The sequence below is a fragment of the Capricornis sumatraensis genome, chromosome 9 (assembly GCF_032405125.1).
Source record: "Capricornis sumatraensis isolate serow.1 chromosome 9, serow.2, whole genome shotgun sequence".
Lineage (NCBI taxonomy): Eukaryota > Metazoa > Chordata > Mammalia > Artiodactyla > Bovidae > Capricornis > Capricornis sumatraensis.
The window spans coordinates 82,335,143-82,350,240 of NC_091077.1; the positions used below are offsets into that span (position 1 = coordinate 82,335,143).

The 15,098-nt window shown below is 36.8% G+C and overlaps 1 protein-coding gene across 1 annotated transcript in view; it reads left to right on the forward strand.

The window, feature by feature from the left end:
• The window catches only part of XRCC4 (X-ray repair cross complementing 4), a 282,226-nt gene that overhangs the window by 18,273 nt on the left and 248,855 nt on the right, over positions 1–15,098 (forward strand). The window contains exon 2 of the mRNA XM_068980715.1: positions 11,223–11,371. Coding sequence (XP_068836816.1) covers positions 11,233–11,371 — 139 coding nt within the window. The 5' untranslated portion in view covers positions 11,223–11,232. The remainder of the gene's footprint in view (positions 1–11,222; positions 11,372–15,098) is intronic.

A 15,098-nucleotide genomic window follows, 5' to 3' on the forward strand; every position in this document is an offset into this window, starting at 1 on the left:
GTCAGAATCTTTTTAAGGATTTAGCTTCAAAATTGATGTTCTGTTGTAGTCAGAAGACAATGGATTGAATATTTTTCTGATTGATATGGTTAATTTCTTAGCTGTACTGTTCTTACTCATTCAGTTGCATCCAACTCTTTGCGACCCCATGACTGTAGCCTGCAAGGCTCCTCTATCCATGGGAATTCTCCAAGCAAGAATAGTGGAGTGGGTTGCCATGCCCTCCTTCAGGGGATCTTCCCAACCCAGGGATAGAACCCAGGTCTCCTGCCTTGCAGGTAGATTCTTTACCATCTGAGCCACCAGGGAGGCCTAATTTCTTAGCTGTGCAACCTTATTTTTTTGCTGCCTGCTATAGGTATTGGCTCCCAGACACTGCCATTACACAGTGTAGAAGCACAGACTCCAAAATCCTTATACCTTAATAACAAATGACTCTAATCTAGGTTAACTTCATTGCTTACTTTATTCAAATATAGATGTCCAAACATAGGAAGTCAACACAGTGGCACTAGAATTCTGAAGCTGCCAAAGTTCCATTTCAAAAACTCAATAGATATATACTCTAAACTCACTGTTGAGCGATTCAGTGGGCATAATTCAGCTCTGAGCCTCTTTACTCAGGGGGAAGAGCTGGCAGAATCTCTCTGAATATGATGATCCTGATATCCTCCCCATATTATGTCTTCTTTCTTTTTCCTCCAGTTGGGGAATGAGATGATTGACAGTAAGATCTTTGGAGGTTGATCATAACTGCTTTCAGTGCCCCTAGACCTTGAAACAATTGATAGATATTCATAGGTATAGACTCGAGGTGTTTATTTTAGGAGAGTAAATAGCTTAAGCAAAAGTGCAGTTACAAGGGTGGATACAGAATTCCTACTTAACTTTAGCTCTTAGACCTCATTTCTTCCAGAAAGCTTCCTATGACTCTGTCAGTCTGGGTGTGTCTAATCAGGGTTCCCTAGTTAACTCTTCTACCTCTTTATGGCTCTTACCACAATGTTTGTAACATGTGTTTGTTTGATTCTCTCTTCATGAGATTATAAATGTTCTGAGTTCAGAGGATATGTCTATTTTATTCACAGATCTATTCCCAACACCTATCATACTACCTGTTGTCAGGCAGGATCTAAATAAATGCTTATGTTTGACTTGCCATGTTTCAAAAGTCACTATTTGTGAGAGGCCAACTTGGACCTTTTTATCCAGTGACATTAGGAAAGATCATATTTCTTAGGTAAAGATTCCCTATTCCAAGAATGTGGGGATAAAATAATTAATTTCTGAATTAGTAGAGGTTATACACCAATAGCCTTACATAAAGCTGGACTAAGGCTGTTTTGTTTGGAGCATTGGTGTGTTTTCCACCACAATTTATCAGTTCCTCAGTTCTCTTGCACCAACTGGGTATCCAGCAATTCAATTCAGTTCTGACACTGTCTACCTGGAGTTAGTGTCAGTTTCCATAGGTTAAAGGCTTCAGTCCCTCAAGACTGCCCTCACTTCAGATGCGAGTTGCAAGTTCTGAGTCACCCATACTTCTGATGTGCAATAAATTGGTGGTTCCCATTGATTATCTTCTCAGGATTGATAATTTGTTAGAATGGCTTACAGAACTCAGGAAAATACTTTGTTTTTATTTACTGGTGCAGTAAAAAGGATACACCTGAGGAATGACCAAATGGAAGAAATGCATAGGGCAAGATTTGGAAGGTTAGAGTGCAGATCTTCTGTGCATTGACTGGGTGAGCTGCTCCCCAGTATTTTGAGTTGTTTATTAGCCCAGTGGCATTCCCCCTCCCCATTTCTTTGTTCTAAAGGTTTTATAGAGCTCAATCTCCAGCTCCACACTCCTCTCTGGAGGTGGGTTGGGATTGAGGTTAAAAGTGCCAACCCTTTAATCTTTTGGCCTTCCTGGTGACCAGCCATATCCTGAGGCTAGTGACCCACCCTAAGTCAGCTTATTACCATAAACAGCGAGTCCATGACTACTGGGAAAACCATAGCTTTGACTGTTTGGACCTTCGTTGACAAAGTGATGTCTGCTTTTTAATATGCTGTCTAGATTTGTCATAACTTTCTTCCAAGAAGCAAGCGTTTTTTAATTTCAGGGGTGCATCTTTATGGGGTCACTTGTAAGTTTCCCATTTGCCATCGTCCCCACTCTTCATGCAATGAACGTGCATGGGCTTACACCTGACCTGCAGAGCCCTTGCAGACATTAAGACTCACACTCTTAGTCAAATGTACGAGTCTTGGTTTAAAATTTAGGAATACAAATATCCATTCAATTTGAAAATGCATCACCTAGGGGGACTCAGAATTGAATCTTTTCTTTTATCTTGAAACCTCTTTCTACTAGAATTATCCAAACTATGTTCAGAGATGTGATTGAAAATGTCTTAGACTCAGCAGTTATGGCAAGGCAGATATGTATGTAATTATCCAATTAAGTCATGATGTCCTGTTTATATTAATAACAGTATTATTTGAAGCACATGACATTCTCATCTTTGTATCTTAAAAATTGTTACATATTGGCAATTTCATGTGGTTCCTAAATATTTTTGTATGGCTGAATTAAGTAGTATTATCACCAGTTGAGGATATGTCATAGGGATTCTTTTGGGGGGAGTTAACTCTCATTTGTACCCCAGTCTTATCATTCATCCTGTTGTTTGCCATTAGAAAATAGGCCAATAAATGAATATAGTTGTAAGTAAATGGTGGATTTGTGATTGGGGAAAAGTACAGTACAAGTCTTGTCTTGTTTTCATACAAGTGCTTTTAGTTACATTTCAGTTTTGAGCAGCACATTTTCCAAGTAGAAAGGACTGTTGTGTGATCAGGCCACCCAAAATGGCTGTTCTCTTGCTTTGTACGTCCCCTGCTAAACCAGGGCCTGCTTCACTTGACTGACCTTCTAACATAATTGCCCCAAGCCCCAGGTAGTGACTGTTCTTATCAAAGTGATGGTAAGGGGGCATGCTCTTCTGCTACTTTCCCTGAGGAACCCATCTGATGTCAGTTTCCCCAAAGATATACCCACTGAATGCAGAGTTCCAAAGAATAGCAAGGAGAGATAAGAAAGCTTTCCTCTGTGACCAATGCAAATAGAAGAAAACAATAGAATGGGAAAGACTAGAGATCTCTTTAAGAAAATTAGAGATACCAAGCAAGGAAACATTTCATACAAAGGTGGGCACAATAAAGGACAGAAATGGTATGGACCTAACAGAAGCAGAAGATATTAAGAAGAGGTGGCAAGAATACACAGAAGAACTACACGCAAAAGATCTTCATGACCCAGATAGCCACAATGGTGTGATCACTCACCAAGAGCCAGACATCCTGGAATGTGAAGTCAAGTTGGCCTTAGGAAGCATTACTATGAACAAAGCTAGTGGAGGTGATGGAATTCCAGCTGAGCGATTTCAAATCCTAAAAAATGATGCTGTGCAAGTGCTGCACTCAATATGCCAGCAAATTTGGAAAACTCAGCAGTGGCTACAGGACTGGAAAAGGTCAGTTTTCATTCCAATTCCAAAGAAAGGCAGTGCTAAAAAATGTTTAAACTACTCCACAATTGCACTCATCTTACATGCTAGCAAAGTAATGCTCAAATTCTCCAAGCCAAGCTTCAGCAAATTCACATGAATGATGAACTTCCAGATGTTCAAGCTGGATTTAGCAAAGGCAGAGGAACCAGACATCAAATTGCCAACATCTGTTGGATCCTTGAAAAAGCAAGGAGATTTCCAGAAAAACATCTACTTCTGCTTTATTGACTATGCCAAAACCTTTGACTGTGTGGATCACAACAATTTGTGGAAAATTCTTAAAGAGATAGGAATAGCAGACCACCTTACCTGTCTCCTGAGAAATCTGTATGCAGGTCAAGAAGCAACAGTGAGAACCTGACATGGGACAACAGACTGATTTCAAATTGGGAAAGGAGCACATCAAGGCTGTATATTGTCACCTTGCTTATTTAACTTCTATGCAGGGTTCAGTTCAGTTCAGTTCAGTCTCTCAGTCATGTCTGACTCTTTGCAACCCCGTGAACCACAACACGCCAGGCCTCCCTGTCCATCACCAACTGCCGGAGTCCATCCAAACCCATGTCCATCGAGTCGATGATGCCATCCAATGATCTCATCCTCTTTTGGCCCCTTCTCATCCTGCCCTCAATCTTTCCCAGCATCAGGGTCTTTTCCAATGAGTAAGCTCTTCACATCAGGTGGCCAAAGTATTGGAGTTTCAGCCTCAGCATCAGTCCTTCCAATGAACACCCAGGACTGATCTCCTTTAGGATGGACTGGTTGGATCTCCTTGCAGTCCAAGGGACTCTCAAGAGTCTTCTCCAACACCACAATTCAAAAGCATCAATTCTTCGGCACTCAGCTTTCTTTATAGTCCAGCTCTCACATCCATACGTGACCACTGGAAAAACCATAGCCTTGACTAGACGGACCTTTGTAGACAAAGTAATGTCTCTGCTTTTTAATATGATGTCTAGGTTGATCATAACTTTCCTTCCAAGGATTAACTGTCTTTTAATTTCATGGCTGCAATCACCATCTGCAGTGATTGTTGAGCCCCCAAAAGCAAAGTCTCTCACAGTTTCAACTGTTTCCCCATCTATTTCCCATGAAGTGATGGGACCAGATGCCGTGATCTTAGTTTTCTGAATGTTGAGCTTTAAGCCAACTTTTTCAGTCTCCTCCTTAACTGATGGTATTGCATATAGGAGTCTCTTCACTCTTTCTGGAATTTAAATATGATCAAGGTGTCAAAACTTTGAGCCCTAAGAGATCATAATTGGTAAATTTTTAGTGAGAAACTACTGTTGCTTAAGATAATATTGTATTTCAGAAACTGTCTTATCTCTTCATTTCTGTGTGTCATTCTCATATGAACTCTGCCATTAGAACTGAATTATTCTTGTGAACATTTAGAAAGTTTCCACAGTGTTAAGTATGCTCTTGTTCTTTCCACCAAGGTTACTGGTAATCAAGAGTATCCATGTAATAAATTAAAAAAAGTCATAGTCTTGGAACTTTGAGTCCAATTTTATGGGTGTTTTGGATCTAGGCCTTACATTATATGTGGGGAATTTATTTAGGCCATTTTACTGTTTTTTAATACTCCATTGGATAAGAGAAAGGAAAGTAGAGGAAGTAGAATTTGAACAAATCACTGAAACTAATGATTATTAATGGTGTTTGCAAAAGATAAGCAGAGGAAATGAGCAGTAATATGATAATCTGGAATGCTAGCAGCTGGCATTCCAGACTCATAAGGGATAATTGAGAATAGTCTATATTCATGGCAAAGATGCCTTAGATTTTAGACTTATTTTATAGTTCTAGTGCTTTATTCCTAAAGCATCAGATTATTTATTTAATGTCTTCCTTTAAAGTCAGCTGTATATTACAGATTTTTGATCAAGATTATACCAACAGTCTTAATTAAATTCTACTCTTACTTAGGGTAACCAGCCATTTTAGATTGCCTGGGGTGTTGAGAGATTTTCTAGGACGTTGGACTTTCAGTGTTAAAACTGGGAAAATTTCAGGGAATCTTGGACAGATGGTCACCTTCCTTCCTTTCAAAATTAACTGAGTGGAGAAAATCTCGATATGATAAGAAAGTTATTTAATCACCCTGTAAATTCTTTACACTTAAAGTTTATAAAATTTTAACTTGAAAATGTTATTTCAGGAAAGCATTTCTTCTATGGAAGGTTAATTTTGTTTTAATTGCTTTGGCATTTTAAATGTAAATTGATTTCTTGGTCATTTTTCAAAACGACCTTAATTTACCCTTTGGTTAAGAAGATAACAACAACCAGCAAGGTGATATGCTATTAATAGTGAAAATGGTAGAAATAAACTAATTAAAAATACTCAGTGTGGGAATTCCGAAAAGATAAACATGGATAATCAGTGCTTTTAGAAAAGTACTAAACAAATAAGAAAATAGTCCTCTTCTTTTCTGAAATTATTGTGTGATGTTTGTTTTTGAAGTAATTAGCCCAATGACTGTTGCATAAACCTTTCTTTCCTTTTTATCTAGCAATAATATATAGTCCTGTCCTTGAATGCTTGTAGTATGATAGAACTTTAAAAAATTTATCACCACACTTTTGGTATATATTTTTCTTTTCCTCTTTTTTTTTTAAAGGAAGGTCAAACAAAATAGTGTGATCAGGCATCTAATTACAGACTATTAACAGCATGTGCTGTGTGCTAATCTTTATTCTGAACTCACTTTAGGTATCAGCCTACTTTTCTCAACAAGGGGGCACTTAAGTTAATTGCTTCATTAGAAACATGCATTTAGCCTTTTCTGATCTGTAAGTACAACTCCTTGGCATAGCTGCAGAAGTTTGAACACCTGCAGCCCAAGCAGCCTGAAAGGAAGTCATAACTTACTATAAAGGAAAATGAAAGAAGCTCAAGTTCAAAATGGTGTTATCAATGATACAGTGTAGTCACTAACTTGAGCTGACCTAAGAGACTTGGCTTCTGCATGGCTTCTTATCAGCATCCAAAAGGGCATACAAAATTCTTTGTGAACTAATTTAAAAAGCGTCTTGTTTATTCAGAAGCAACTGTGAATGATATTTGTTCAGAGTCTAGATCACATCAATTGCATACCAGCCAACAACTTATTTCTCTTCTAAGAGAGAAGCCAAGTATCAAAGATACAAAGTACTAAAGATAAGCTTCTCAATTCTCAACTGTTCTGAGCTCTCAATAAAGCTACTGATGTACAAATTGGGGCGGGACCCAGCTGTTCCCACCTGCAACCTTGTCTTAGATCCTTGGCTCTGGCTGGGAGAGGTGCTGATACTAGTCTGACCTTTAGTGCCCTTAGAAAACAAAACACAGGCTTTCTTGTGGCCCTGATCAATCAGTCCTTCCGAAGAGGATTCCACCCCCTTTCTTCAAGTACTAGTCTTGAGGCAAAAAACCCCACGGCTATATTTCTGTTAAGTGCTGGTGAAAGCAAAGAGATCCTTGATTCACTCTTACTGAATCTTAAAAGACATTCCAAGTCATCTTTTTTCCTGTTTCTGTGGTTGAGTCTTAGAAATTTTGTATTTGATAGTTAATGAGGTGGTGACCTCAGTAAGTAAATGAATGAAGTGCTTTCAAAATTGGTTCAAATAGTATATTATAAGGAAATTAAGACTCAGTTGATATAAGGAAAACATTTATAAGGCTATTGAGCCATAAAATACTTATAGGATACTGAGTTGTCAAATTTGGACTTTTAATATATCAAGTCCTTAAGTGTGGTAACATCCAAAATTTCAAATATGAGTTCACTAGAATAACAGAATCTTTAAAATAAAATCATTTATTTTGCTTTCATTTAGTTTATTTAGTTTGATCATTCGATTTATTTCCTGTGGTAAGTATCTAGAGTTAATCAGAAAATTGGAAAATATCTCAAACATAAATAATTCAAAGATCTCAAAGCTAATATATGACCCCTGAATGTCTTTTTAACATTATTGAGATTAAAGCCTTTTATATTATTGTGGAAAGCAGGATTTACTGATAAGCATCTGAAATATTGAATTTTAAATTATTTTTTCTATAATTAGATATGTGTTACTTGTTTCAAACAAGCTAAGAAATAGCAGTGATACCAATTGCTGTTTTAGGGTATTTCTGAGTTACACTAATGGTAACAATAGCCAGGGTTCTTCAGGCACATTTTAAGAAGAAATGGTCTATATAAGTGTGTGTGTATCTGTGTGTGTGTATGTACATTCTGTAGAGGCAAAAAAAAAAAAAAAGGCCTATATCAGTAGTTTGTATTACCTTCTGCCCTCCCAGGCAGAATTGTGGGATTTGGGTCCATTAGAATTATGTAAGCCTCTAAGTATGTCTTTTTCAATGATTGGCATAGAAAAGCAGTAACAGGTTTTCCAGTCATTTTCAAATTTGGGAATTACAGAGCAAGTGGGGTAATTTACTGCATGTTTAGTGTATTGACTTATTGATTTAAAAGAGAATATTTACAAGTAGATGAAGCATTTCAGAATAAAGTACCTCTAGGCAAAGAAGACCTCAATGTAGGAAAAATTATTGACTAAGTGAAATATTTAAACATAATTATATTTTTTTCAGTGATTATGTTGTAGTCAAACCTACAAATTTGCATATTTAAAATATGTTAGCATACTTAATTGATGTGACTGCAAGTATGGTTATCTTATAACTGTTTTTTTCACTGGGAAGAAGAATAATTTTCTGAGTAAACTTTAGGTTAGATATTATTGCTAATTCATCAGTTTAGAGGTATATTACACTCTTAATTTTAGATATTTTTTTCTTTCATTCTGGCCATTTCTCTGCTTCCTTGTACTTTTTATGTACAGCTCTAGTATTCTATAATTAAGCATGCCTCTCAACCTACCAGCAGACAGAGAAATCAGCTTAGTTTTGTGAAGAGCTGACAGAATGAGTTGTTTTTATTTTCATATTCACTTGTTGAGAAAAATATGATGCTTTATTTATGAGAACATAATAGTTTTAAATTGAGAAGGCAGATTAAAATAGCTTAACAGTTTGGCTTTGATGAAAACTTATCAGTTATTAATGAAATAGCAATTAATAATTTACCTTTGGAGTATCATATTATTTAAATTGGTCATAATAATTTGAGGCAATTTTATGCTGTTCCCCCAAATAAAAGATTGGAGTATTCTTTTACCTTTTTTAGGATCATCTGGTAAGAGATTCATGCTGTGTGATTAAAGAATAACTCTCTCAAGTTTTTCATCTTTGAAGTGTGTGCATTGTTCCTGGTTTTGACTTTTTATGTTTTTTTTGGCATATTTGTAATTTTTATGGTATTTCTTTAGTTTTGTTTGTTAGCTTCTATAGCTTGTTGTGCTGTGCCATGCTTTGTTGCGCAGTCATGTCCAACTCTTTTGACCCCATGAACACATGGGGAGCCTGTTCAGTGCCTCTGTTCATGGGGATTCTCCAGGCAGGAAAACTGGAGTGGATTGCCATGTCCTTCTCCAGGGGCTCTTCCCAACCTAGGGACTGAACCCAGGTCTCCTGCATTGCGGGTGAATTCTTTACTGCCTGAGCCACTAGGGCAGCCCAAAAATACTGGAGTGAGTAGCCTATCTCTTCTCCAGGGGATCTTTCCAACGTAGGAATTGAACCAAGATCTCCTGCATTGCAAGTGGATTCTTTACCAGCTGAGCTACCAGGAAAGCCCTTCTATAGCTTAAGGTTTTACAAGGACTCTCTTGGTACCCTTATGACTTAAATGGAGGTACGAGCAATACAGCCACCTAATAATAGCAATTGATGTCTGAGAATCTTGTTTCTAATGGCAAGCCACAGAAGTCCAATGCTTCAGCTTGTTCTACTCAACATTTTACATAAGTGATTTTAATACTAAGAGGTTATCAAAGTTTTAAATGGCAAAACCATAGAGAGATTATAAATGTGTTGGATCACAGTAACAGAATCACTATTCAATGAACCTTGACAAGCCAAGTATATAATATGAAATTGCACACCTGCAAAGAACAAACAAAACAAAAATTGAACCTTGTACACATATTCAGTCACATGATTTATGACTAAGGTAACCTAGCATTGCAATAAGAAAGGATAGTCTTTAATACATAGTGCTGGGTCAATTAGATATCCATTGGAAAAAATCTAGTTTGATCTCTTCTTGACAATTGAAGTACAAAATTCAGTTCCAGATAAATTGTGGATCTAAATATGATACATACAGTTATAAAACTTTTAGATAAACATAGAAGAACATCCATATGGTCCATATAGTCAAAGCTATGGCCTTTCTAGTAGTCATATATGATGTAAGAGTTGGAGCATACAGAAGGCTGAGTGCCAAAGAATTGATGCTTTCAAACTGTGGTGCTGGAGAAGACTCTTGAGAGTTCCTTGGACTGCAAGGAGATCAAACCTGTCAATTGTAAAGGAAATCAAACTTGAATATTCATTGTAAGGACTGATGCTGAAGCTGAAGCTCCAGTACTTTGGCCACCTGATGTAAAGAACTGACTCATTGGAAAAGACACTGATGCTGGGAAAGATTGAAGGCAAAAGAAGAGGGTGGCAGAGGATTTCAGTAAGATCGTCAATATGAAAAATACAACTTAAGCATTGGCAAGATTTAACAGATATTCCTTAAAGTAGGATGTTCAAAGTGCAATCAAGATATGAAAAGAATTCACATCTTTAGTAATTAGGGAAATGTGAATAAACCACGATGTAGTATCACATACCCACCAAAATGGCTAAAATTATAAAGATGGGAAATCTGTCTAAGAACATGGAGTGATCAGAACTCTCATATACCAAGTGTGTAAATTGGTACAAACCTTTTAGACAATTTTTGGCTGTGTGGTACTAAAACTGAGCATATGCTTATCCTTTGATCCACAAATTACACACATATACTCATAGGTATATACCCAACAGAAAAACTTAGGTATTTGCTAGCATGTTTGTGGCAGCACTATTTGTGATAGTCAAAACCTGGAGTGTACTCAAATGCCTGTCACTAGTGGATAAGTGGATAAATAATTGTCCTGTATTATTGAATATTGTACAATTGTGAGCATGATCTACAACTCTAAGAAACTATATGGATGCATTTCTTAGACATAATGCTGAACAAAGGAAGCCAGACACAAATAAAATGCTGTATTACATTTATGTGAAAGTGCAAAAATAAAATGCAAATCTCAGTTAAAGAAAGTAGTTTTGGGGGACGTAGTGACTGGAAGAGGGGTGTTGTAAGAATGAGTTCTGGGGCCATCATGTGCTGCTTCTTGATCTAGGTACTGCTTATATGGATTTGTTCAGTTGAAAAGCTTCCAAGTTGGATTTTAGATACGTACTTCTGCCTGGATATAAATAGTTCAAGTTAAGTTTTTAAAATGTTGAAGATAGTAATTTTTATTCAGCTATACAACTTGGGCAAATAATTTCCCATTTATGAGTCTCTGCTTTTCTTATTGGTTAAAATTGTGAATCAATATTGAATAGAACTGTGATTTACTGAGTTTATGGTTGGCTATTAAACAACTTTTTGTTTTACTTATTTCCTTAGTGCTTTGTATAACTCAAGAGACCAATACAGAAAAGTCACTATTTGATAGTCACAGTTTCTTGCAAAAATATTTATTTTTTCTTTTATGACAGGTGATCAGAAATGGAAAGAAAAGTAAGCAGAATCTATCTTGCTTCTGAACCTGATATAATTCATTTTCTACAAGTTGCTTGGGAGAAAACACTAGGATCTGGTTTTGTTATTACACTTACTGATGGGCAGTCAGCATGGACTGGGACAGGTAATATTAAAAGTGAATTTTTTAATAAAAATTAATATAATGTGCTATATTTCAGTCCTCAGTGCTACTTCAAATTAAATATTTAATTGATATTGGTTAAAATTAACATTTACTTGTTACTGCTGTCAAATTTACACATAGGTTTGTAATATTAATGCTGTTTTCTATAAGTGACATTAATAGAAATGAGGAAAAATACCCTTTTGAGTCATAGTACTTGATCAGAGTTTTAAAAATTATCTCTTTATATAAAACATATAAAATAGTATTTTTTATATGTATCATTTCTTAGCACCCCAGGGAAATACTGACAGGAACAGGAGGGTGAATTGGCTAGGCCAAAGCTTATGAAAGTGAAGTGGTGTTTCTTTTCTTTTTATTTCATATTATTGTTTGAATTATTTTCCAGTGAACATAAACTACATTTGTAACAAAATGAAACAGAACTGTTAATAATAGCTTAACATTTTGTAAACCATGTTTCAAACCCATATGTGGGTTTTTGGCTATTATTATATGAAATTGACTTTTGATTTTTTTGTCTTTGGTAATAACTGGATTAAAGATTTACTGATCTTGGCCCTGGCCATTAAAGCAAGACCCAGTTTTCCCCACAGTCAGTCTCTCCTCTCAGGAAGATTTCATAAGCCTCTATCCTTATCTCTCAGAGGAGAGGCAGACAGAATGGAAGCCACAATCACAGAAAACTAATCAAACTGATCACATGGACCACAGCCTTGTCTAACTCATTGAAACTGTGAGCCATGCCATTTAGGGCCATCCAAGATGGACAGGTCATGGTGGAGAGTTCTGACAAAACGTGGTCCTCAGGAAAAGGGAATAGCAAACCACTTCGGCATTCTTGCTTTGAGAATCCCATGAAAGGTATGAAAAGGCAAAAAGATATGACACCAAAAGATGAACTCCCCAGGTCAGTAGATGCCCAATATGCTACTGGAGAAGAATGGAGAAATAACTCCAGAAAGAATAAAGAAATGGAGCCAAAGCAAAAAGAACACCCAGTCGTGGATGCAACTGGTGATGGAAGTAAAGTACGATGCTGTAAAAAACAATATTGCTTAAGAACCTGGAATGTTAGGTCCAAGAAAGTAAATTAGAAGTGGTCAAACAGGAAATGTCAAGAGTGAATGTCGACATTTTAGGAATCAGTGAAATAAAACTGAATGGGTGAATTTAACTCAGATGACATTATACCTACTACTGTGGTCAAGAATCCCTTAGAAGAAATGGAGTAGCCCTCATAGTAAATAAAAGAGTGTGAAATGCAGTACTTGGATGCAATCGCAAAAGTGAAAAAATGATCTCTGTTTCCAAGACAAACCATTCAGTAACACAGTAATCCAAGTCTATTCTCAACCACTAAAGCTGAAGAAGCTGAAGTTGAACAGTTCTATGAAGACCTACAAGACCTTCTAGAACTAACAACCGAAAAAGATATCCTTTTCTTTATAGGGGACTGGAATGCAAAAGTAGGAAGTCAAGAGATACCTGGAGTATACAAAGTTGGCCTTGGAGTACAAAATGAGGCAGGACAAAGGCTAACAGAGTTTTGCCAAGAGAACACACTGGTCATAGCAAACATCCTGTTTCAACAACACAAGAGAAGACTCTACACATGGACATCACCAGATGATCAATACCCAGATCAGATTGTTTATATTCTTTGGAGCCAAAGATGGAGAAGCTCTATGCAGTCAGCAAAAACAAGACCGGGAGCTGACTGTGCCTCAGATCATGAACTCCTTATTGCCAAATTTAGACTTAAATTGAAGAAAGTGGGGAAAACCATTAGACCATTCAGGTATGACCTAAATCAAATCCTTTACGACTGTACAGTGGAAATGACAAATAGATTCAAGGGATTAGATCTGATAGAGAACCTGAAGAAATATGAATGGAGGTTCATGACATTGTACAGGAGGCAGTGAACAAGACCATCCCCAAGAAGAAGAAATGCAAAAAGGCAAAATGGTTGTCTGAGCAGGCCTTACAAATAGCTGTGAAAAGAAGAGAAGTGAAAGCCAAGGAGAAAGGGAAAGATATACCCATTTGAACGCAGAGTTCCAAAGAATAGCAAGGAGAGATAAGAAAGCTTTCCTCATCCTCAGTAATCAGTTCAAAGAAATAGAGAAAGACAACAGAAACGGAAAGACTAGAGATCTCTTTAAGAAAATTAGATATACCAAGGGAACATTTTGTGCAAAGATGGGCACAATAAAGGACAGAAATGGTATGAAGAAATGGTATGAACCTAACAGAAGCAGAAGATATTAAGAAGAGGTGGCAAGAATACAAAGAACTGTCCAAAAAAGATCTTCATGACCCATATAGCCATGATGGTGTGATAACTCACCTAGAGCCAGACATCCTAGAATGTGAAGTCAAGTGGGCCTTAGAAGCATTACTATGAACAAAGCTAGTGAAGGTGATGGAATTCCAGTTGAGCTATTTCAAATCCGAAAAGATGATGCTGTGAAAGTGCTGCACTCAATATGCCAGCAAATTGGGAAAACTCAGCAGTGGCCACAGGACTGGAAAAGGTCAGTTTTCATTCCAATTCCAAAGAAAGACAATGCCAAAGAATGTTCAAACTACTTCTCAATTGCACTCGTCTCACATGCTTGCAAAGTAATGCTCAAAATTCTTCACGCCAGGCTTCAACAATACATGAACTGTGAACTTCCAGATGGTCAAGCTGGATTTTGAGAAGTCAGAGGAGCCATAGATCAAATTGCCAACATCAGTTGGATCATCAGAAAAGCAAGCGGTTTTCAGAAAAACATGTACTTCTGCTTTATTTTCCATACCAAAGCCTTTGACTATGTGGATCACAACAAACTGGAAAATTCTGAAAGAGATGGGAATAGCAGACCACCCTATCTGCTTCCTGAGAAATCTGTGTGCAGGTCAAGAAGCAACAGTTAGAACTGGGCATGGAACAACAGACTGGTTCCAAATTGGGAAAGGTTACGTCAGGGCTGTATATTGTCACCCTGCTTATTTAACTTCTATGCAGAGTACATCATGCTAACTGCTGGGCTGGATGAAGCACAAGCTGGAATCAAGATTGCTGGGAGAAATATCAATAACCTCAGATATGCAGATGACACCACCCTTATGGCAGAAAGTGAAGAGGAGCTAAAAAGCCTCTTGATGAAAGTAAAAGAGGAGAGTGAAAAGGTTAGCTTAAAACTCAACATTCAGAAAAGTAAGGTCAAGGCATCTGGTCCCATCACTTCATGACAAATAGATTGTTAAGATTTTGGCTTCCTGTACTGAACAAACTTTCAAACAGAAAATTTTACAGTGCACTGGAAGATGGCCTTTTGTTTTCAAAGATGTTTAAGTTTTCCGTTTCACAAATGTTTAATACCCTTTATTGTTCACTTTTATTTTCTTGAGTGAATTTTAATTATAAAATATGTAACTATGTAGCATAACATTGTTTCCATGTTTAGTTAAAGCTTATACATAAATGTAATTTGGTTTGGCACTTTATAGATAGACAATAAGATGATTAAGAACATTGAAACAATTAAATAATTGAAACATGAAAATGAATTTCCTTCCTATACCTCATCCTGTTTTTGTACAACTTTTTGATTTCTGTAACCTTCAATTTGGGTAATTTTTTTTTCTCTTTTCATTTGAGTGAAATTAAAAGGAAGTGGGGTTTCTTTTAATCTCCCACACACTAAACTCCGTG